Source organism: Sesamum indicum, linkage group LG12, assembly GCF_026168435.1.
Source record: "Sesamum indicum cultivar Baizhima isolate 11 linkage group LG12, ASM2616843v1, whole genome shotgun sequence".
NCBI lineage: Eukaryota > Viridiplantae > Streptophyta > Magnoliopsida > Lamiales > Pedaliaceae > Sesamum > Sesamum indicum.
In genome coordinates, this window is record NC_142668.1 from 14,750,703 (window position 1) to 14,772,670 (window position 21,968).

At 36.9% G+C, this 21,968-nt stretch overlaps 4 protein-coding genes and 1 long non-coding RNA gene across 6 annotated transcripts; 1 reads left to right on the forward strand and 4 right to left on the reverse strand.

Annotated features, from left to right (window-relative positions):
- Window positions 1-171: 171 nt before the first annotated feature.
- Window positions 172-4,361, reverse strand: LOC148784889 (myb family transcription factor PHL7-like). Of its 2 annotated transcripts, XM_088876127.1 has the most exons (8): window positions 4,035-4,361; window positions 2,956-3,202; window positions 2,641-2,871; window positions 2,091-2,167; window positions 1,963-2,005; window positions 1,745-1,802; window positions 1,435-1,504; window positions 172-1,092 (listed from the first exon to the last, which is right to left on the reverse strand). In XM_088876127.1, exons 3-8 carry the CDS (start codon window positions 2,858-2,860, stop codon window positions 547-549), a joined length of 1,014 nt encoding a protein of 337 aa, XP_088732253.1. In that variant the 5' UTR covers window positions 2,861-2,871; window positions 2,956-3,202; window positions 4,035-4,361; the 3' UTR covers window positions 172-546. The 2 variants fall into 2 exon arrangements, with proteins under 2 accessions (XP_088732253.1, XP_088732252.1); XM_088876126.1 differs by lacking the exon at window positions 2,956-3,202 and having other exon boundaries at window positions 4,035-4,357.
- Window positions 4,362-6,991: 2,630 nt separating this feature from the next.
- Window positions 6,992-10,300, reverse strand: LOC105175200 (protein PHR1-LIKE 3). Its single transcript, XM_088876128.1, has 7 exons — window positions 10,203-10,300; window positions 9,629-10,120; window positions 8,555-8,631; window positions 8,372-8,426; window positions 7,944-8,013; window positions 7,767-7,836; window positions 6,992-7,615 (listed from the first exon to the last, which is right to left on the reverse strand). The coding sequence occupies exons 2-7, from the start codon at window positions 9,828-9,830 to the stop codon at window positions 7,151-7,153; spliced, it is 939 nt and encodes a 312-aa protein (XP_088732254.1). The 5' UTR covers window positions 9,831-10,120; window positions 10,203-10,300; the 3' UTR covers window positions 6,992-7,150.
- A 794-nt stretch (window positions 10,301-11,094) lies between these two features.
- LOC105175202 (uncharacterized) lies at window positions 11,095-14,041 on the forward strand. The gene is made up of 4 exons (XR_848887.3): window positions 11,095-11,279; window positions 11,460-12,234; window positions 12,326-12,401; window positions 12,907-14,041. It is a non-coding gene; the product is annotated as an uncharacterized LOC105175202 (long non-coding RNA).
- LOC105175201 (putative E3 ubiquitin-protein ligase EDA40) lies at window positions 12,478-15,452 on the reverse strand. Its single transcript, XM_011097559.3, has 3 exons — window positions 14,956-15,452; window positions 14,592-14,720; window positions 12,478-13,920 (listed from the first exon to the last, which is right to left on the reverse strand). Exons 1-3 carry the CDS (start codon window positions 15,073-15,075, stop codon window positions 12,559-12,561), a joined length of 1,611 nt encoding a protein of 536 aa, XP_011095861.1. The 5' UTR covers window positions 15,076-15,452; the 3' UTR covers window positions 12,478-12,558.
- A 4,094-nt stretch (window positions 15,453-19,546) lies between these two features.
- On the reverse strand, window positions 19,547-20,750 carry LOC105175203 (cell wall / vacuolar inhibitor of fructosidase 2). The gene has a single exon (XM_011097560.3). It carries the CDS (start codon window positions 20,608-20,610, stop codon window positions 20,062-20,064), a length of 549 nt encoding a protein of 182 aa, XP_011095862.1. The 5' UTR covers window positions 20,611-20,750; the 3' UTR covers window positions 19,547-20,061.
- Between the last annotated feature and the right edge of the window lie 1,218 nt (window positions 20,751-21,968).

The window sequence follows — 21,968 nt, forward strand, 5'->3', positions numbered from 1 at the left end:
CTACACAAGTGCATCTGTCGTTTGAGATCTGAAAGCCGGACTTAGCATTATCACACTTCTGGGTTGCCCCGAACGGTTGTGCCTGCGCTTGATTGAGTTTCTCGTTGATTAGACTGTTTGCCCAGTGTGAAATTAATGGATTCAATTCCCCACCACTTGATATCCGGAGTATAAGCAAAAGACTTAATCAAACCAGTGGAAGATAACTGAGAGCAGCGCTCATAAGTACCATACAAGGGATCGCCTACCAAGGAGGCAGAATTTAGGCAGAAAGGTGACATCCCCTTCAAACCTCGGGGCTTCGCGTAAAAGAAACTCAACAAGAGGCTGCAAAGCTACAATACCAGAGATACTAATCTGAACATTCCACCCAACTTCAAAGAAAAGTTTCAAGCATATCCTGAAGTTAACCCTTCTAAACCTAATATTCTCTTAACATCTAAGTACCAATATCATTCTTTCATGGAATGCAGGTATGTATCAGAAACTACACATACAAAGTCAAAGAAGCAGCTCAGATATGCAAGTAACATGCATCATTACGAATTACATGTTACTGGCTGAGACTTTTTCCAACGGCTGATTCTCATTGCCAATAGGTAGTCCCGTTGAATGATCAAACTGCTCCCTTGTCAAGAAAAGTGAATGTGGCTGTTGGTAAGGAGGGCTCAAGCTTGACTCCAATATTGAATGGCTGAGAACCATCTCTGGTTTAGTGAACGCTGCATCAGCGCTCCCACGCCTTTTTTTCCCTGGCCTCTCACTTGGGCTCTCAACTGGTGAAGTCACGTGACAACCAGAATCAGGGGTTAGTGGCTCGTGATGAGAGGAGAAGGATTCATCCAGAGAAAGACTCTTGGCAGGGGCACGTTCTTTCGCAGGCTTGTCCAGAAAAGGTGACTCAGATGTTGGAGCAGGGGTTGCGGGGTCGGATTTGTTATCAGCTTCTGGACAGATATCCTCTGTCCCTGGAGCAGATACACCTGAACCAGGCGCTTCTGAAAGAACTCCACTCAGGCGTTGCTGCTCTTCAATTATCTTTTTTAGGTACTTTCCTTGGGCTTCTATGCGCAACTGTAGCTGCCTTTGCACCTGTGAGATCCGTTAGATGTCTCATCAGACAACATACTTCACAACCAAAGCAAGCACTTGCAAAGACTTAGTAGGTACCCCCAGACCTCTCACATGGAACAATAACATCATTCATCATCAAATTCATAGAGAACACCATTTCTGCATCTCTCAAGAAAGGATTTCCAACAGTTCACTGCTGTAATTACCACATGCAACTCGTTTTTCAGTTTAAATTGAATACTCCAATTGATACAATTTTGCAAAACATATCGAACGGATGACAAAGGTTAGTTACTGAAAAATCTCCAGAGTTCAACCCTATTTACCAAATAAATTAGCCAAAAGAAATTAAGAACATACCTCTAACTGCTCATGAAGTCGCTTTTGAACCTCCATCTGCAGCTTGAGGGCTTCTGTAATTTGCATTCCGCTACAAGGAAAAAGAACTTTCTTGTATCAAATTGATCATTTAAATTCATAATAATATGATAATACTGACACAATAGTATAATCAGTTAATCAACAAAAGAAATAACAAACACCTAATGTTAAAGGGGCATATCCCAAGTGATGGCAAGATTGACTGTCTTAAAGTTTATAAGCCATCATGAACATGAATAGATGGTTTGGAGGAAAGAATGATAAGCATGAAAGAGGATTTTTCACTTACGATGAACCATCCAAGCTGGAAAGCAAATCTCCAGATTCTTTCTTTTCAGCCTTTTTCCCTTATACATCCAATAGTCAAAATAAATAGGTAAATGAATACCCAAGGAGCACTTAGTCCAAAAAAAACTCATTAGAATTCAAAGAATTTAAAACAAAATAGTAACAATGTCTATGGTGCAGACACCATACATGAAGCACAGTATAAGTAAGATAATTTACCATCAGAAGAAGAATCTGGAAGATACTTAGCGAGCCGGTATTTCTGTTTGCAACAGTAAAAGTTAGTGCAAGCTGCAAACAGGACAATCATATAGAGAATTGGGAAAGAAATTCTATAGCATAGACACCTGTAAGTGGCTCTTCACATGGTATATTGTTAGCCCTTGAACTCCCATAACTCTGAGAACACCTTTAGGAGTAGCTCCTGAAAGATGGTAAATAAGTAGAATTTTCTAAGTGAATGAGGACTGCTGCAGGACTTCTCTATCGAAGTCTTAGAAATCTATCCCTCAAACTAATTTGGCTGAAAGTCTTTGACAAGATTTGGAAACTGAACTGCAGAAAATAAATCATTATATCTTTCCTACATCAGAATGAGGATTCTTATATATTTCCCTTTCCTGGATAACCCAGCAAAGTTGGCTATATCAACCTATCATAAGCTCAAAAACTAAGATGGACCATAGCACAAACAGTGAAGAAGCAATACATTCTCCAAACATAATCACCAAAAGCTAACTCAATATTTGCCTTTCTGTCTTCTTCATCTTTCCATCTTATAGGTGTTTGACTACTTATTTCTTTCTCTTTCTCTCTGTCTGTGTGTGTGTGTTAGGGGGGGGGGGGGGGGTTTGGGGTTGCAGTGAACTTATGTTCTCTGAAGTCGGAGGAACTCACGATCTGGCCCACCAAGTTGCGCTACAGCATCAACAAATCGTTCGTGAAGCTCATGTGTCCAACGAAGCCGCTGCTTAGAGGCCAAATTTGGATTGTTGCTCACATTGTTACCTCCACCAGTATGATCCATTGTGGTGGCACCACAGTCTAATGGCTGACTTCGAACACCTGGACTGCTTTGAGCTAAGCTTGAACTAGGAACACCCTTGGGCTGATACATATTTCATTAATCTACAATAAGAAAAAGAAATCATTAACATCAAACCTATAATAATACCTAATAAGTGCAGTGATGATAGGATAAATATTGATGACCTTTCTGATGGAAGAAAACCCTTGAGGAATAGCATTTAAGCATTATGCTCATCATTACTTGTAGCATTATGCTAAACCATTTATTAACCTTTTCTTCCACATGAGCGTGGGATAGGGTCTGGGAAATTGACTCTACGAACACCAAGTTTTCTTCAAATGAATAAATGATGAGAATTGGTTATCATTGAGTAAACTTTGCCTCTCAAATCACTGCAGGACTTAAAAAAAGGGAATCCGGGGACCAGACCTAAGAGGAATAATAGTGATATTATTAATTCCAACAGGATGAGTTATATCCACGTGTACCCAATTCAGTTTGTAAGTTATTTATGCCAATAATCTAAAAAAGTAATAAATGAGCCATACACAAAGCACAGACAGCAGAAAGATACAGACAACTGATAATTAATTCTACACACAGAAAAATATTTAAAGTATCCAGTTTCCACCATTAAGGAATCAGGTGTAATCATCTTGTAATCTTCATATCATTCACAGAAAGTGGAATGAAAACAAAACTAAAGTCATCAAAAAAGGCAGAAAAATCACGAGCGCCCATATGATCCAATTAAGTCTAACTGTATAGCACTTTAACATAATCAAATTCGAAGCTATAAAAATGAGCCCTTTTGGAATTAAGACCGCATGAAGGAGAGTCCAAATTTCAAAGCAAACTGCATTTGACACCTAGCTATAGCAGAAGGAACTGTTAACAGAAAATTACAAAGCATTTAACTGAGAAAACCAACAAAACGGTTAAAAGTCGAATCTTTCAGTGTTGCTCAGCAGCCAATTCTTTCCAGACAACAAATACAAAATAACTCACCCTAAAACTCAAAAAACAACATCCCATCCCCCCCTCTTCCAGAAAATAGGAAAATTCAACAGCACCCGTCAGGAAAACTTAACATCCAACAAACCCAAATGCTTACCCCCGGCAGTCCCACTAGAAGAAAAACAGAAGAAAAGGAAATAAGAGTTGACCAAACTCTTAAACCACGAAAACAAATAATTAATCCCAGGAAAAAGGGCATGAAAATTCAGACAACAACAAGAGAAAGAAGGGGGAATATCCATACCCAGATCTATGAAATTCCGAGGCGCGATCCCCCCCAAATCTTTCAAGAACAGCAATTCAACCTAACCACACTGAAATGATGCTACAAATTCAAATTCCCGGACCAAAAATCCCCACAAAAATATTAAATTCAGTTGAGAAAACTGATCTAATTAGTTGATGAAGCCTATTAGGTGGGCGCTTGCAATGAATGAAGACTGAAAACAAACAGTATTTAGCTGAGAGGGGAGTCCTAATGGGCTCTGAATTCTTGAAAAAAAAAATATTTGTATTTAATACCGAACTCTCACATACATACATGACAGAGGTGGGGTGTGCCGGGTGGGGGTGGGTTCTTTTTATTTATTAATTTAGTATTATTTGAATTTCGTTGTTATTTATGCATGCCTGAGGCAAAGAATCTTTTACTACTACTTTAATCATCTTCATCCCCATTTTCCAATTTTTCAGATTATTTCGCAGCTTCTATTTATGTGTAAAAATAACTTCCTTTTTTCTTTCTTTTTTTTTGTTGGGGTGGGGGGGGGGTTTGGAATATAAGGAATTTTCTTGAAATTTTTCATAATTATAATAATTTTGTTCTTATTTATAAATTATAAATATCCCCTCGAATTGATGATTGTTTAACAAATACCTTCTAATTTTTCAAATAACAAGAAAGTAATTAAAAAAATTACGATAAATTTCAATAGAGTTCATTGTAAATTATTCTTTCTTTTGTAAAATAATTTTATTCCAAAAATATTTTTTATGAATTTATCATAAGATTCGAATTATACGGTCATTTTTCAGTTATTTTTATAGTAATTTCACTTTTTTACATGTTCTATATTTTGGATAATTAAAAGAAAAAAAATTGAGTGAGAATGAATTTATCTTATTTTATAATCAAAATCAAGACCAGTGTATGGTAATGAAGGATGATGATAGGCTAAGGACCACAGGCAGAGGGTTGGAAGCGAAGCAGCCAATGAAAAAAGAGGAGGGTGGTCTTGATGGACTGTGACTGTGACTGTGAGTAGTCACAGACACACACACACCAATTCAACCAATCAATTATAACCACTGCAAGTTTCCTGGTTTTGTCCATTTCAGGGGAGAGAGAAGGACCGTAGGGCTAAAATGGTAAATACAGGCGAATAACACTAAGACTCCCCCACGGTCAGGAAAGGCTGCCCGAGCAAGGCCAAAATGTGTGGACAAAACAATGAAAGACACACATGAAGACACTGCCCGGCCACGGAATCTACTAGGTTATATTCCGGGTCCGGAGGGTGTCTGAACCCACTTCCTCACTTTGCAAATATCAAACTTGTAATATAGAAATTAGATTGTTTAAGTGACCTTTTGGGTGTGGATTGGGGTGACTATGTCGAGAGTTTTTTCATCGAGTCGATACAATTCTTATAAACTTGTAGTTTTGAAATAAAATATTTAATTTATAATTAATAGGACAAAATAAATATGTCAAATTAATCTCGGACGAAATAGGTTGTACATAGGGAGTGTTGGGACAAAGTAGCCAATTGATAAGACATGAAACGCTAGAAAGTTTGGTGTTTCTGGATGATAGGAAGATCCAATTTGATATTTTATTTTTTATCTTTTTGGGGTTTAAATTGTGGGAAGAGCAAGAATGATGTAATTGAAGAGGGAAGGCGATGTGACTATCCCCCACTAAGATACCATCATTGTCATCCATTCCTTTAACTTTTGGTGGACTTTGACAAGAAGATGAATCGCTTCATTTCAACACCATCCATAGATGCAAACTTACTATGAATGATTGACGCCAGTTTGTTTAATACTTTGCAGCTAAAAACTTATAATTAGGTAGTGTTAAATAAGTTTAGATAAACTGCCAAATCAATATCATTGTTACTAATAGAAAACACAAAATAGACAACTAGTGGTACTTGATAAATTTATCGTTCAGATATTTATAATAGTGGTCTAGATTAATTTAAAACGTCCAACTCCCATTGATCTAACGGAGTAGGAAATCATTCTATACAATCTAAATAAAAATGCATGTATATTTTTTGTACTGTTTGATAATTTTATGGGTAGGAATATGAAGTGTGTTAGTATTACTTAAATAGGGTTGCTTTGGCAAGAATCAAATTCCAATACTTTAGTAAATGACACTCATCAAACTTTGTGCCTTTCCCTACTATACTCTGTTGACATTAACGTTTTTTCAGATTAAGTTTCACTTCAACATAAATCGTGCCCAAGTATGAACAGTGTTTCTTTTTTTTTTTTGCAAGTAAACGTGGTTTTCAGTATAAATACTTGTCATAATGTAACATGTTATTGTTATGCTCTTCCATTTAGTTTTTCACTTTGAAGAAGAGTTGCCTTACCAGGAAATTCCTTTTTCACATATTCTGCCCCCCTTATTTTTTCTGGTATAGAAAAAGAATTAGGTGATTTCATATCCAATCAACATTATGGGTTTAAAGCAATGTCGAGGGGCCATATATTTATTACAATAGTACATATAAATTATATATATATATATATATATATATAATTTGTTTTCGTTGGGCAGAAGATGATACCTGCATTATATTGTTTAATGGTCAAGGACACAGGACTAGTCCGTTTGTATCTCAATTGTACAGAAGCTATTATTATATTCATCATCCAACAAAGCAATTACTCTGATATTCAATAGACATTTCCATATTTGTAATTGATTCCTCCAAGTGCCGGCCTTGGCCTGGCCCTGGCCTAACTGACTCGGCCATAGAGTTTCTCCCTGTCCTGATTCAAGAAATTCTAATTAACACTAGATGCAACACATCTCCTACCTACGGCCACAAGTATGCGTGGGAAGTGGGAACCACACACAAAGTCACCTGTTTAATGCATTCCCTTGAGTGACATAATAAAGTTCAACTGAATATTAGCAATGAAATAAGAGAAAATGGGGCAACAACGAACCACTAAGCGTAAGCAGAAAGAGGTCCATTCTTGATCTGGAAACATCAGCATCAGCTTTGATTTACAGCTTGAGATAACTTAGACCTAGTAATTGGTTTCTGCCATTCCTCCTAAACATGCGATTCGAGTCGGATGGCGAAAACCAGGTGACCACCAATTAAAACATTTTTATACACCACACCCTGCTATTCCATGGGAACTAACTTGTACCAGGTGCAAATCCGGGGTATACACATCAGATTCACCCCATACGAACGAGGCATTTGTTGAATCCACGTTTAGCATTGCTCTCTTTCGTCCAGGCGGAGACCCTTCTGGAGGCAATCCCACAGGACTCTCATGCGAAGTAAGGCAGCTTTCAGTGGAACAATCAGCAAGTTGTTGATGGAGATTGGGAGGCACTTCTGCAGGGCCAGGGGCTCCCAACTCATTGGCAGATTGTGATGGATATGATCCAAGTGGATTTTGAGAACCATTTTCTGGTGCCTTTGTTCCTTTTCCTTGAAAACCACCTCCATCTTCATCTGGGACTGCAGCTCCAAGAATCTGAGCAGCGAGCATCTTGCAGGCTCTTTCCAGCATAGCTATGTATCGCACCTCAGCATCCTGCCGAATCTGGAGATGTTTTTCAGCCTGTGTAACCAGGTTAAAGGCAAAATCAATCAACTGCAACAGATATAGTTGGTTTATGAAATACCTCACTGTAGTTTTCTTATTCAGTATTTAACATGATTCTTAAATTTCCAGTGTCTAAATTATGATGAAGCAGATGGAGGATTCTTACTTCAACTTGCAAGTGTAGTTTACTTTGAACTTCCATTTGTGCTCGTAATGCCTCCTTGACTTCATAACCCCTGTGCATATCATACAATCATTTGGAACAGTTTCATTAGATTTTATTGTAGCGACTAATTGAAAGCACTCCCACTACAGACATTTAAACAATAATTCAAACTCTTACTCATTCATGTCAGATGCTTGTACGTTTTGAGGAGAATTGCTGGAACGGGGGCTATCCAAAAGGTATGAACCTGAAAGTCCAGCCATTTTGACAAATAAAGAAGAGAGTTCATTAAAATAGAAAAACTCTGGCTTAGAAGCTCACTTAGCCCAATTTTTATCTTAGTTATGATCAACCCGACATGTCCTTGGCAAAATTGGTAGCGATGGGGCGGATTTAAGAAGATTACTTGCATGCTCTCACTATTAAATTTTTCCCCTCCTTCCTTTCTTCAGGGCAACATGCAGAGTGTTGCAGAATTAGAGACGACGTATCTCTCTGACATAGATGTAAATTCAAGCACATTGCCACACGCCCTAGAACTATTTTCAGGAGACGGATAGACTGAAAATGACATCAATACAGAAAGCAAGGGGAACTAGACATACCATCTTTTGAAGCCTCACTAAATTCTTTCCCAGATTGCTTGCCTAGTCTGTATTTCTGCATGGAAGTAAGAAACTAGTTAAACAGCTTGGAAAAGAATGGGTAGAAATTGATGCTCCGTAGAAACTAATGCACATACAAAACAATGAATTGGATAATCAATAAAAATAAAAAGAAAGCAAAACCTGGAGATGACTCTTCAAATGAAATAGAGTCAATCCCTTGACACCCATTGTACGCATTATAGCCTTTGGAGTAGCTTCTGCAGAAAGAGCCAAGCCAGATCAATAAAAAGTTGAACTTCCTGTCCAAGGAACCAGTACGATAGAAATTTTAAGTCTACAAACCCCAAGTTAAAAATGCATTGCAGCATAGAAATGTTTCTTTTAATTGCTCTTCGATCTTACTCATAACTGAACATCAATATGCTATCTGTCCCATGGACTAGTCAAATTCATGACACAAAACATAAAAACACAGGCAAACACAATATAATGTGTTCAGCCTGCATCATGAGATTCAGGAACTGAATTGAATATACTAAAAAAGCTCAGTGGTCAAAAAAACATCGTTGGTTACCGCATTATGTACCCAGCATAAATCAACTGCCAGATTGGTAGCTGTTCTGGATGAATAACTCACACAAACTTTGTGTGACTAGTAGTTCAATTCACAACTAGGAAAATAGTGTCTCCGACCCATGAATACAACTAAATAAAGTAACTAGGATTCAATCAACGCAACAAGTGAAACAATCAATTTCCTCTATGGTTGTTTCTGCTTGAAGAGTGATCTCAAGATAGAGACCAGTAGTAGCTATTTTACATGTTTACACAATCATCTCAATAATCAGATATAACTAAAACAAATTTCAGGGTAGTATGCTTGATGAGTAGTAATCTGTACTAGCACACAGCCAATCCCTAAGCCTATAGGGAGAAAACAAATGAAAATTATTCTCTAGTGGACCACATTTCAGCTACGTATATCAATCTTAATCGAAGAACTAATAGATGAATCTCGTATCTCCCAAATAAATAAGCATCCGAATCTTTTACATTCCAGGAACTCAATGATCAAATAATTTAGAGATCCAAGCCATTCCCCATGAGAGGCAATCACATTACAAGAAACCATCATTGGCGGTAGGCACCAAACAGCAATATAATCAACCAACCACTTAAAAAGGGTAAAAAATTATATCACCGGTGGAGGGGAAAAACACGGAATAAAATGGGATAGGTAACAGGAATACTGACTGCTGGCTCCACCAAGCTGAGTCACGGCGTCGACAAAGCGCTCATGGAGGTCCGCAGTCCAGCGAAGGCGGGGCTTGGGGTCGGAAGTCAGGACCAAGCACGGGTCCCCACCACCCCGTTGACCATATCCGCCAGTGTTGGGCACCTGAATATTTTCTTGGCTCAAAATGGCTTCACGGGGCTGAATCAATCTCGGGAACATTGGAGGAGAGTGGTGGTGCGCAACTGGGACTTGCGAGTTGTGAGATCTCGGTTTGTTTCAACTGCTCATCAATCTGGGGAACGAGTAGACTATCCTTTTGGGTGTTGGAATTGTTTATTTGCTGCCAATGCCATTGCTTTTTGTTATTGCAGAAAGTAGAGAAAATGATGGAAAGGGGGAAAAGATTTGACTCGGACGCAACCCCCCATACCTAATGTGATTTACCGTGGAACTGGAATCACCCTCAAATCAATTTACAATTTACCTCGAACGGAGCTACTCAACTCAAGCTGAAAATTACACGGAACAGAGTCACGGGCGAAGAGAAGGGTGAAATAAAGTAACCAAAAAAGTGAGTAAAAATGATGATACAGTAAAAAGGAAGGCAAGCAGGCTGCATCTGCATCTCGCTGGGGCAGGCAACTGTGCCAGCACCTCTCCAAATATTCCACCACCTTTTCACTTCCTTTTCTCTATTTTCACTGTCCCTTCTCCACCACGTGACATTCATTTACTAAATTTTGTAATAATTATAAATATTTTTTATTATTTTAAAAAATTATAAATATTTTATAAGATTAAAGATCCTATAATCAATATCATCTATAACTCTTATAACGAGCTATTGTTATTTATTAGATGATCGTTAATTACATAAGATATTTTTAAATTTTTAAACAATAAAAAAATTTCATTTTTTAAAGTCCAGTAGTGATTTGAGAGACAAATTTTACTGAATAATAACCAATCCTCATCATTTAAACAGAAAACTTACAACCTCTTGACAAATTTGGTACAAAAGTTAATCATTATATGTTTTTTATTAATATTGAAAAATATTTTTATGGTTTTCTTGATATAAATGAACAAAGAACTCCAAAGATTTTAAATGATAGAAGGTATGAGTTGCTTCAGGATGATCCAAATAATTAATCATATTTATATCAAGCTTATAAGTTTTTCATGCAGGCTAATAAAATAAAATAAACAATTTATTATTTATAAATAATAATGAAATCTGAAAATTATTATTGTAGGATTTTTATTTATTTTCAGGCACAAATGTTGAGCGCCCAAAATAACTAACTGGGCCGAAAGGGAGGACTGTACAGTATAAAGACAGCTGGTAGTTGGGCTGAGCTTAGGCTGGTACAGCTGGTTTTTGGGCTGGGCCAGCTGTAACTTGCTACAGGGTGACCTCATCAGAAGTCGGTGTCTATAAACAAACGACTTAAGTTGGAATTGGAGAAAATTTGAGGAACAGAACAACAGGAAGAAAACCCGTTTCCACTCAATTTGTAAATTTTTACGGTTTTTACGGTAATTTTGTAAGTTAAGAATGTCAAGAAACTTACCGAAGATCATTCAAGATCCTCTCCCGCCACCATGCAACCGCCTTAACAAGGTGAAACGCCACCGCTCTATCTCAACATTCCCCGAGTAATAATGGTGAGCACAGATTTTCCTTTTGCTTTTCTGCCGATCTTATGCCTGTTTTATTTTTATCTGTCAATGGTATTGTTCGTGGTGTTGTGATTTATGTTTTATTTTCCTATGGCAGCAGTTTCTATCTCTATGCAAACTTGATGCCCTTTTTTGCTGTCTGGACTAAGCTTGATTTGTTTTCAGGTTCATGATGATTTAAAGAGTATGGATTGATGCTGTTCTTTGATAGCTTTGTTTTTGCTTCCTGAAACTGGAGGAGGGATATTCAGACATAGGTTGATCATGCTTCCTCTAATGCCATTCACCAGTGTTTAACTGTTCAATTAATGGATGCCAAATCAATGAAGCTGATGATGATGATCTTTGAATTTCTGAGATTATTTATGTAGGCTATTGAAAGTCAGGTTCAATTGTTTAATTATTTGAAGCTGTATTTTCTCGTTGTTATGTTATGCACAAAATTGTAGCAGGGATAAATCTGCTACCAGCTGAAATCATTATTTATGCTTTTGGTTTGTTTGGTTGGAGATATGGGTTGCTGATTGGGTCGTCTGAGTGCTTTCCATTCGGGGATTCTGAACTTCGAATAAATTGCTGAGTTGTGACAAATGAAGTGTTATAAATACACCTTGAAACAGTTCAGGTCCCTTCCAAGTTCAAACACCTCCATTTATATGATAATTCAGTTGATCAATTTAAGGATATGGATTGTTGCTCCTGGGGTTATGGAGCATGCTGATCATAGATTCATCTGGTTTTACCCAATTCATTCTATGCATCCACCATTACATATATGCTTAATGTTGCTAGCTCATGACGAGGGTGCCAAAGACCTCAATTGCGCATGGTGGTCCGATGTTTGTCGACATGATTAGTGGTCCGATATTTTGTCGACATGTTTGGTGGTCCAGTCACAAGAGTGCCAGGCTTTGAGAGTTCTGTATTTCAAGAGCTTCAGGTACACACACTGATTGTTTTGTTACTCAGTTACTGCTACATGCTTAGTTCTATGTGATTTTACCATTCTGTATTTCTTTCTCTTCATGTAGAGTCTGAAAGATGAGCTACTGTGCTTGTCCCAATCCATTATTTCGTGAATGAAGATTTTGCAATTTCATGCTTGTGGTAATTTTTCTGACACTTCCCCTTACTATTTGACATTGCTGTGCTGCATTAAATAAACTTTCATGAAGACATGAACTAATGCAATCCTAACCGATAAATTAAATCAGTGACTTGCTGTGTATAGAATTACAAGGAATATATGACAGAACAATCTATATTATAGCCTATAGCCATGCAAATGTTTGGCCCATCTTCTAGCCATGAAAGGATCATGGTAATCCCAGCTTTCAGCACTGCTCATCCTTCCACCTATGGGGACACCATCTACATTCTCACTTCTATCTCCTTTATCCTCCATCCCCACAACAATTTCACCTGTTCTGATACATTCACCATCTCCACCATCAATGTAGCTGTACTCAACGCATACAGGTCCACAATCACCCAGATACACCGGTATATTCCTCTCCTCGCCTCCTCTGAGTTCTCCTATCCTAACAATCCTAGTGCCTTCTTCGATCCTCAGTTGGACATCTCTGATTGCCCCACCTAATGTTCTTGCCAGGAACTCCTCGAATTCATGCATGACGAACCCATTTGCAGTGCCAAACCCGAACCCTACATGGAACCGATGGATTGTAACTGGAACTTCCATGTCAAACTGATGGTAGGATCTTGCCGGACTGTCTGTCAGGTGCAAAATACAAGACTCAGGATTCTTGTGGACACGATCTTGGAGTATCTTCACTCCTTTCTTTAGCCCTTCCATTTGATCTGCATGCCCCATATAGAATAGGCGATCAATGACTTGCAAAGCAGTTCTCTTCCCATACGAAGTCATGCGCCTGAGTGGAAAGACACGTGCTGCTGCAGAAGAGTAGGTAACAATTGCTAATCTATCCACAGGTCGCAGTGAGAAAACCACCAATGCCATAGCCTGCTTCATAAGCCTCAAGTGCGGCCCATTAGGGCTTGCAACTAAGACCAAGTCGGTTGCAGGCTGGCGAGCTAATTGCACACGAAGATAAGCATTGTTGTTTGGAGAGGCCAGAAATGGAGTTTCTCCAGTCGAGGGAAAATGTTGTGCAAGTGGCGATCCTGCCATCGAGGACGAGACAGATGAGTGATGGGATGAAGTTCCACAATGGTGGCATGAACCAGATGCAGACGCTTGATGCCGGCACAAATTAAAGCTAGCATGAGCCAGAGGCACAGTCAACAGGGAGAGATGCAGACGGGGTTCATTTCTGGTGTGGTCAGGTTCAATGGGATCATCATCATCATATCGAGCCGAGCGCAGAAAGGAGCGTCTGTGAACCCGAGAATTAGCAATGGAGTCATCAAGGATCTGTAGAATGGGGTCTGTCTTATTGGCACGGAGGGAACACTGCAAGTTCAGGTTGCGAGGTAGCTGGGTCCAATGAGCACGGCAAATTGGGCAAGTAACACTACCATGGCGGACATTGGAAGAAATGCAAGCGAAATGGAAGGCATGGGCACACTGAGCCGTGAATATTGCCTGGCCCGGGCTGCTACCTGAGCTGTAATTTAAAGGATCCAGACAGATTGCGCACAAGTTCTGCCAGGTGCATCAAAGAAAATGTGTAAGAAATTTATGAACACGAATATATGGAAATATATCTGTACGAAACTTATGAGGGCAAAACATAACTGGTAAACAATCAGAGTTTCACATTAAAGTCTCCACATTTGAAATTTACTTAAGAGTGCTTCTCTTGGGATACAAATCACCTCAGTTTAGGAATGAAAAGATAATCAAACATCTGTTGGCAGGCAGGTGCAGTGTCTATAAGCTAATCATTTCTCCAGTGCAGTTTTGTCAAAGTGATTGCTGCTAATACTTTCAACAAGAAACTGATAGCAGAGGGATTGCCAAAACCTGCACACTCTTATAACTTTCTCAAAATCTATCCAAACTCAGGATCCATCAGACCCCAACCCTGCCAGAACACACTAGACCCAAGAGGAAATGATACAAGGACAACACTATCAAAAATTTGAGTCCTATGTGTGAAAAGATAATTTTGGCAAAAATCTCAGCTTTTTGATCTTAGGATTTGATGCTCCCAAGAATTGTCTCTTTTCATTCAACAAATTGATGAGCATTGTCAAAAGAAGAGAAGTAACGGCATATTAATCGTGTAAAATTAATAGTTTCCAGAAGAGAAAATTTATAAAACAGAAATAAATGATTCAAGGGAAGGTAGAGCATTAATGTCAAAAGGGTACCTTATTAGAAGAAGGGCTGTTAGATGAATTCCCCTGCTTCTCAGCTTCTGATGAGATCTTCTTGCAAGAAATGTTCCTCGTCTGATTTTCCAGCGGTGAAGAATAATTGGGTGAATCACAAGCCCCCACCTGAGAAGAAAACAAAAATCACAAGATAGACAAGAATTAGACATATAGCCCAACAGTTTTGTTGGAAAACAAAGACTAATAGAAAGAGAAATCTTGGAATTTCTCCAGTTTAAAAGTCATCATTTCACATCACAGCCAGATTCTTGAAAACAAAACAAACCGTGTTTTGTAATTCAAGTATCAAGAATGTGTGTTTGTGTGAGAGAGAGAGAGAGAGAGAGTAAGAGTAAATTACGGTGGAGTTGTCAAGAACATGGGCTTGGTGTCTCTGGCAGAAGGAGCCACATGTCTGCACAAATATTTTCCTGGCGGCTTTCTTCAACTTCCACGACGCGCCGCCACCTCCTCCGCCCATCTCCACCTCCTCAAATTGCACTTCCACCACCACCCTCCTTCCCTCAATTCTCTACCTGACACACCCACAAATCGAACAGCTTTTCAGTGCTGAATGGTTCACGCAAATGGATTACAGCAGGTGGCGGAAACAAAAAAGCTCACACAACTCCTCCGCCATTCTCCATTTGTATTGCCATACACTACTATTCCTCTCTCTCTCTTCTCTCTCTCTCTCTCTCTAGTCTCTTATGATTGAGATTGATGGGGTTCTACCATCTTTATCAGTATCCGCTTTTGTAGACTGCTACTCCAAACATGTATAAATACAATCCCATTCCCACTCCCACTCCCACTCCCACTCTCACTGTCCCATTTATTTTTTTCGGGGGTGGGGGGGTAATATCAATATGGATGAGTTAAACTTGTTTTAGTTGGAGTAATTGAAATATTTGGGGAAGTGTGTGTGGAGTGTGGCGTATAACAAGGTATTTCATCCCATCCTCTACTTCCCAAGAAATGGATCTTTCCCAATATTTCCTTTTGGGGTTAAATGCAATTTACCTGTTAGTACCCAAAATGAGCAAATAGTTTTTTATAAAAAAAATTAACAAATTATTTCTATATTTTTAAAAAATAAAGTAAATTATATAGGATGTAATTTGCTTCATTTTTTCAAGATATATAATTTACTTTGCTATTTCATTTTTCAAATGAAACTTTTTTTTGCTCATTTCTCATATCGCATTGGATAAATTGCGTTTCCCCTTTCCTTTTGCTACTACATTTCTCATTCACTTCAATTACTATTCGAATAATTATATTTACGTTCTTGTGTACAATTTATTTACACAATGATTCCTATTTTTTATATAATTATAAAAATCATCCATGATATAAAAAAAATATGGGTAGTTTATGAGATGATGTTGATCTTTTAGGTATATGTATATGTATGTTTTGAAAAATTATGAATAATTTGTATAAATAATGGTGATGTTTCTAACGAATATATGTGTAACTTTTTAAAAAATATGAATAATTTATATAAATAGATTATAAGCCATTAACACATCTCATGCCTGTGGGTAATCCAAATTTTTGTTATTATTGAATCGAATGAAGAGAAAAAGAAAAGGATAAATGATTAAAATAAATTTGAACACAATTGTCTATCCGAAATTTACTTTATAAAATTGAATTGTATTTTCCATAGAAAAAGTATTTAAAAATAATGAAAAGTTGACTGAATAATTACACAGTGAAATTGGAATACTCCCTAAAGAATACAATAATATATATATTTTTTATTTAATTTTCTTTTTTTACAATAAGAAATGATTTAGAGTAATATGGTGGGATGCACATAATTGAGGGACAAGTGGGCGCCCACCACCAACCATCCACCACTCGTCTTTCTGCTTTCAACCCAACCCTTTATGTTTCCTTCCTTCTCTAAATATTCAAAATTAAATCAAAATAAGCAAATAAACAACACTCACTAAATCTATTATTTTTACATATTGCCAAGAAAATAAAATTAATTTTGATTACTAATTTATGTTTTGCCAAATAAGAATAGTTAATTTGGTAAGACAAAAGACAAAAAGAAGAAACTGGAGAGCGAGCTTTGATCAACAAAAGGAAGAAAGAAAGGACCGTTAGGATTTCAATTTCAAGTTTCCATCGATTTTTATAATGAAGTGTAATGATGGGTTGTAGTCATGCCCCCTCCATATAAAGTCAGGCCCAGCAGCTTCATCAACACAAAAGCAAAAACATGTATATAGATAGATATAAATAGATACATAGTGGGGGGGGGGGGTGGTTGGTTGGAGCTGAAAAGCTTTTGGGCTTCCTTCCACCAGCTGTATTCTAATTCGGGAGATGTGGAGCACCCTAGAAAAAGATGTTTCCTTTTGAATTGTACTACCTAAATAATTAATGTTGTTGATTATTATGATTGATGATGATTATTAGTAGGTTTTTGGCTGATATTAACTAGTGAAGGGTACCCAAAAATTGCGTGATCCAAAATGTGATTTTGCAAGTTGGTATATGGGACCAACATGTTTGAAAATTACAATTTTATTGCATTTAGTGTTCACGGGACGGATTTTTAGTGACCTAAGCTGATTCTTGGGACTTTTCTTCTACTAGTTTGTTTTACTGGCAAAATTCCAACACGTATAAGGTTTATTATATTTGAATTAATTATATGATGAATGTAATATACTTGATATGTATTGGTGTATAGTTCAAGGAAAATGAACAATCACATGACAAATGTACGTCTATTGATTGAATTCAACGGAATCTAATTTGAATAAAAAGATTGGAGCTATTTATATGAATAGTATTAAGGTGGATATAAGATGCAAATGGTTGGTTTCTGATCCAAATTGGGCCAAACCCCTCCACATAAACCTCAAGAAACTCATCTACTTTTCCAACTTGTGATCTCAAAAGAAGAGGGGAGTGTTTGTTGAAAAGTGAAGAATGTGTATTGGGGCAAAAGTTGGTAAATGGAGTGTGAGAATGAATATGGTACCCCACAGTTGAGGATGGACCTCGAAAGAAGAAAAAGACCAAAGATTTGGCCTTGTTTTTGGCTTACCTGACAACCAATTGAAATCGAGGGTTGACCCAGTCAAACCTTGCTTCATTTTAATATTATTATTACTTTTTGAGAATATGAATCAAAAGAAGAGGTGGATTTAGGGGTGGGTTTTAAACTCATCTTTTGGCACCTCATTTCATCACACATCCTCTAATCATTGTTACCCAGAATTTGTCTCCTTCTAATTGTTTATTATTTTTATATATAAAGAAAAGTTTTGTCTTTCAGTCCAATTTGACTCAATCTTCTTCTTCTTGCTCTGTTTTGAATCTTACCTTTTACATAATACATGTAACTAATAAAATATCAAAATATTCATTTTTTATTTGATCGGCCGAAACTCAATCTCAATCACTGTGGACGGACGGACGTCCATTTCTTGTCTGTTTCAAAATTTTACAAAGGAAAGCAATTGTGCGGTCTGAACAATATAATAATAATGAGTATTTTAAAAAATAATAAAAAAATTTACCGTTTCACTAATATATTGAAAATTTTAACAGGGAGCTGTTTATAATTTTTAATACATAATTTAAAATAAAAAAAAATTATATTAATTTTCAATTATAAATTAATAAACACTTTAAAATCTGTGTTTACAAACATGATCGTTAGTCCAAAAATTGCAGCAGAAATTCCGGGGATTTAAGCCCAGTGGGTTTTTTCATTGTTTTTGAAGACAACGGGTGGCCCACTAATCCTTCTGGGGTAAGCAAAGGCCAGCCTCAAGTTCTGGGGCTTTTCGAGAGTACTCGAATTTGGGGTTTTTTGTCCCCAGAGGAAAAAATAATTGTATATTATTATATTAATTAATAATTTAATATACTTGCAGTAATTATACATTCATTAATAATTATAAAAATATTTAAATAAAATAATTCTGATAAATTTTATATTTGCATTTATAATCCCTTTGTAGTTGGTGTTGGGTGATAAAATATTGAATTTGATATACGAGTCAATTCAGGTATTATAATTAAATTCACCTTGTATAAGTCGTGGGATTCGAAATGGATCAAATTTTTGGACGCATTTTTGGATTTTGTGAGATGTTTTCTCATAGAAAATACACATTTTTATCTAATATTCTGAAACCAATTTCAAATAAAGACTAGTGTCGTTTACATATTCGTTAAAATCAAACGTAGCCATGGATTATGGATAGATGTCTTGATAATCGGATCTAATAATTGGGCCCGTCATTTGAATTCAGTCCCGCTCACCACTCACCTGCCCATTCTAAAATTCAAGATAAATTATATTAACACACACCATATTTTTTTGTAATATTACAACTGCACTCTTTGATATTATAATTATAATTACAATTACACTCCCTATATAGATTCAAAACTTACACAAATACCTCCTGAAAAACATTACACTAACACCCCTCATGAAGTGTAGTTATAATTTTATAAATTCAGGAAATGTAGCTATAATTTTACAAAATAAAAACATTACATTAACACCCCTCAGGAAACATAGTTATAATTTTATAAAATAGAAGGGGTATTTGTATAATTTGTCATAATTTCAAAAGATGTCAATGTAATTTACTTTAAGATTTATTACTATTTCACTGGAACAAGCACGCCATGCCATGCCAGGCTTCCTTTACTCCAATCCCACACGTCCTTTCTCCTAGGCCCGTTTCTCATTCAAATAATTTAAGTAAATATAATGTAATTAATACAAAGATTTTTTAATTATGTCACCTAAATAATTGATATCATGAAATAAATGGGGCCTTAAACGTATGAGAAATATTTTAAACGTTTATATTAAAACTTTCCATTAAATTATGAACGTACAGTAAATAATAAAGAAAAGGAGAATTTGATTTGGATGATGATGTACAAGGGGGTGGATGGAAGAGAAGGCCTACACAGCAACATTTATTTAATTGTTTAGGCCTTACGTACAATAAATGTGAAGAGAAATTATTACACATTTGACGGAGATTCCGAAGTAGCCCACCCTACAGAGGAAGAGAAAGAACAACTGGACTGCCACCACAATCCAGACTGACAGCCGATGCTGACTGATACCCCACAACTTCAATTACCACACATCTAATTCTCTAATTTTCATAATATATTACCAATCACTAGTTATTGGTTAATGATTTTGATAGAAATCAACTATCAAAATACCAATAACAAATACCATTGAATCGAATTGCTAAAATTTCATATAAAATAAAATAAATATTCAAATATCGCGTGAAATTCAAACTTAATAAGTTCATCTAAAATGAAAATATACCCCTCAAAATTTCAACAAGCAATATACAAAATTCAAGAAATTTTAATTTCACCACCCAAAAAAAAGAAGAATTATGATAATAAGAAGGAAATAACACAGCAAAAAGTAGTGAAAGGTTAGTTAATGATACTCGTAGAGCTTAGCAACAACGTAGCAAATATTGGCAAGCTCGATCAAGTTGTCATTCCTCGTGGTTATGGGCGAGCGCCCTCCAAACCGCTTCTCGCAAGCGCGTGGATAGCCTTCAGCCTCAACCGACAGTTTATCCAACCCGGAAAACGTCTCCGAATCCAAGTTGCCCAGCATCTCAGCCAGGACCCGAACCGCCTCTTCGTAATAACCCAAGCATTTCTTCAGACCTAGTAATGTCTCAGGTTTTCCACCGCCCGATTTAATCTTTGAGGCAATGTAATCTTTGGTATCAGTTGCATTGGAGTACGCCTTGCCGAAGGCTATGTAAGAGAGAACATAGCGGTCCGCATCGGGTGCGCGGGGGTCGGAGTAGATGGCGTCGTGGCAGAAGGCGAAGTTCGTGGTGTTTTTGCAGACTTGGGTGGCTAATTCAGTTCTGTCGGCTGCGGTGGCGGAGACGAGTGGTGGTGGAGAAGTTAGAAAGCAGGAAAGCACGGAGAAGGTGATCAGAACGGGAACAGAGCCAAAAATTGCCATTTTTGTTAGTGGAAAAGAAATTTGATAATGGTTGCTGTGTAGGTACGAAGAGAAAGAACGGAAAACGTGTTCAAGCTTTCGTTCCTCGTTCTGTTACTGTATATGTAGAGCTGGTAATAAAAAGATTTTCTTTTTGAATTAATTTAGCTCAATCAAATCAATTCCTAAAATAACATAAATATGACATACGCATTCTCTTGTGCACATCCTATTATTGAGTTACTTGGAAGGTTGGGACGTATACATTTTGGTAAATTAAATTCGATATATACTAAAATCGAATCAAAATATTTGATTTGGTATTTGACTTTTGGCTCGATTTTGATTTTTATTCTTGTTTTATCATATCAAATTGTTTATCAGTTATATTCATACTATATTCTACGTTTTTATGTATTGGGCTGCATGAATGATTGAAGCATAAATTTTATTTTAAGAAAATAAAGTACGTGAGAATCATGTTACTTCAAAACATAATATTATTTTTACACTACTTGATTATACAAACTACTCTGTTGTTTTGGCTTTTATGAGTAGTATATATAATTATACAAAAATTAAAAATAATTTACCTACACAGACCATAAGTTATAGTGTTAATTATAGTTATCCCTTAACAAAGATCATTACAACAATCATACTATGATCAATAATATCAAAAAAACTAAATCTAACCAACACCTACTAATAACATTTACTATTCAGTAGAAACAACACTCCATGAATAAGGCGGGATTCGGAGCCATGACCTTAAAAATCATGGGTGATATGCATAAAATTAGATTGGCTTAAAAAGATCCAAACAATTCAAAAAAAAAAAAAATAGAAAGAAACGGGAGGCCTGTAACATCTTAAGAGGCCCAAAAGGATCTGACAAACGTCCTTGGCGGGTGACACTAGAAAACAGACAGGCGGGCAGTCTTGGCAGGTGCCCCTTAGAAAACAGACAGGCGGACGGACTTGGCAAGTGCTACAAAAGCAGATTGGCAAAGGAAGGAGGTTGAAGGCATTCCCCTCTCGTTTGGCCTATGAAGATATTTAAAGCCCAAGTCAGGCGCACCAATCCATGATGAGGACGGCCCGCTGAAAAATTATCAAGCTCAGCCCAATAGGAAAGCCCAATACACTAAGAAGTCCAGGGAAGTACAAAATATCCTTAACTTAGTGCCTCCTTGCAGAGAAGTTCTCCCAAAGCCCTAAACTCTTTGGCGATTAGGATTATCTAACGGTTATGAATCCTTACTAATGAAGAGTCCTTCTAACTTGGAGAAAGCATTCAACAACAAAATTAACAGAAGATAAGAACATATTATGGCTTATCTAAACGACCCTTATCCATTTCTCTCTTATAATGAAGA

Excerpts from the sequence above, each read along its gene's own strand:
- LOC148784889 (XM_088876127.1), bottom strand. The coding sequence starts at position 2,860 with ATGTATCAGCCCAAGGGTGTTCCTAGTTCAAGCTTAGCTCAAAGCAGT. Across the intron at positions 2,006-2,090 it reads ATGTGAAGAGCCACTTACAG|AAATACCGGCTCGCTAAGTA; the intron begins GTGTCTATGCTA and ends TGTTGCAAACAG. Across the intron at positions 1,093-1,434 it reads GACTTCATGAGCAGTTAGAG|GTGCAAAGGCAGCTACAGTT; the intron begins GTATGTTCTTAA and ends CGGATCTCACAG.
- LOC105175200 (XM_088876128.1), bottom strand. The coding sequence starts at position 9,830 with ATGTTCCCGAGATTGATTCAGCCCCGTGAAGCCATTTTGAGCCAAGAA. Across the intron at positions 8,427-8,554 it reads ATTTGAAGAGTCATCTCCAG|AAATACAGACTAGGCAAGCA; the intron begins GTTTTGCTTTCT and ends ACTTCCATGCAG. Across the intron at positions 7,616-7,766 it reads AACTACACTTGCAAGTTGAA|GCTGAAAAACATCTCCAGAT; the intron begins GTAAGAATCCTC and ends CTGGTTACACAG.
- LOC105175201 (XM_011097559.3), bottom strand. The coding sequence starts at position 15,075 with ATGGGCGGAGGAGGTGGCGGCGCGTCGTGGAAGTTGAAGAAAGCCGCC. Across the intron at positions 14,721-14,955 it reads ATGTTCTTGACAACTCCACC|GTGGGGGCTTGTGATTCACC; the intron begins GTAATTTACTCT and ends TTTTCTTCTCAG. Across the intron at positions 13,921-14,591 it reads ACAGCCCTTCTTCTAATAAG|AACTTGTGCGCAATCTGTCT; the intron begins GTACCCTTTTGA and ends TGCACCTGGCAG.
- LOC105175203 (XM_011097560.3), bottom strand. The coding sequence starts at position 20,610 with ATGGCAATTTTTGGCTCTGTTCCCGTTCTGATCACCTTCTCCGTGCTT.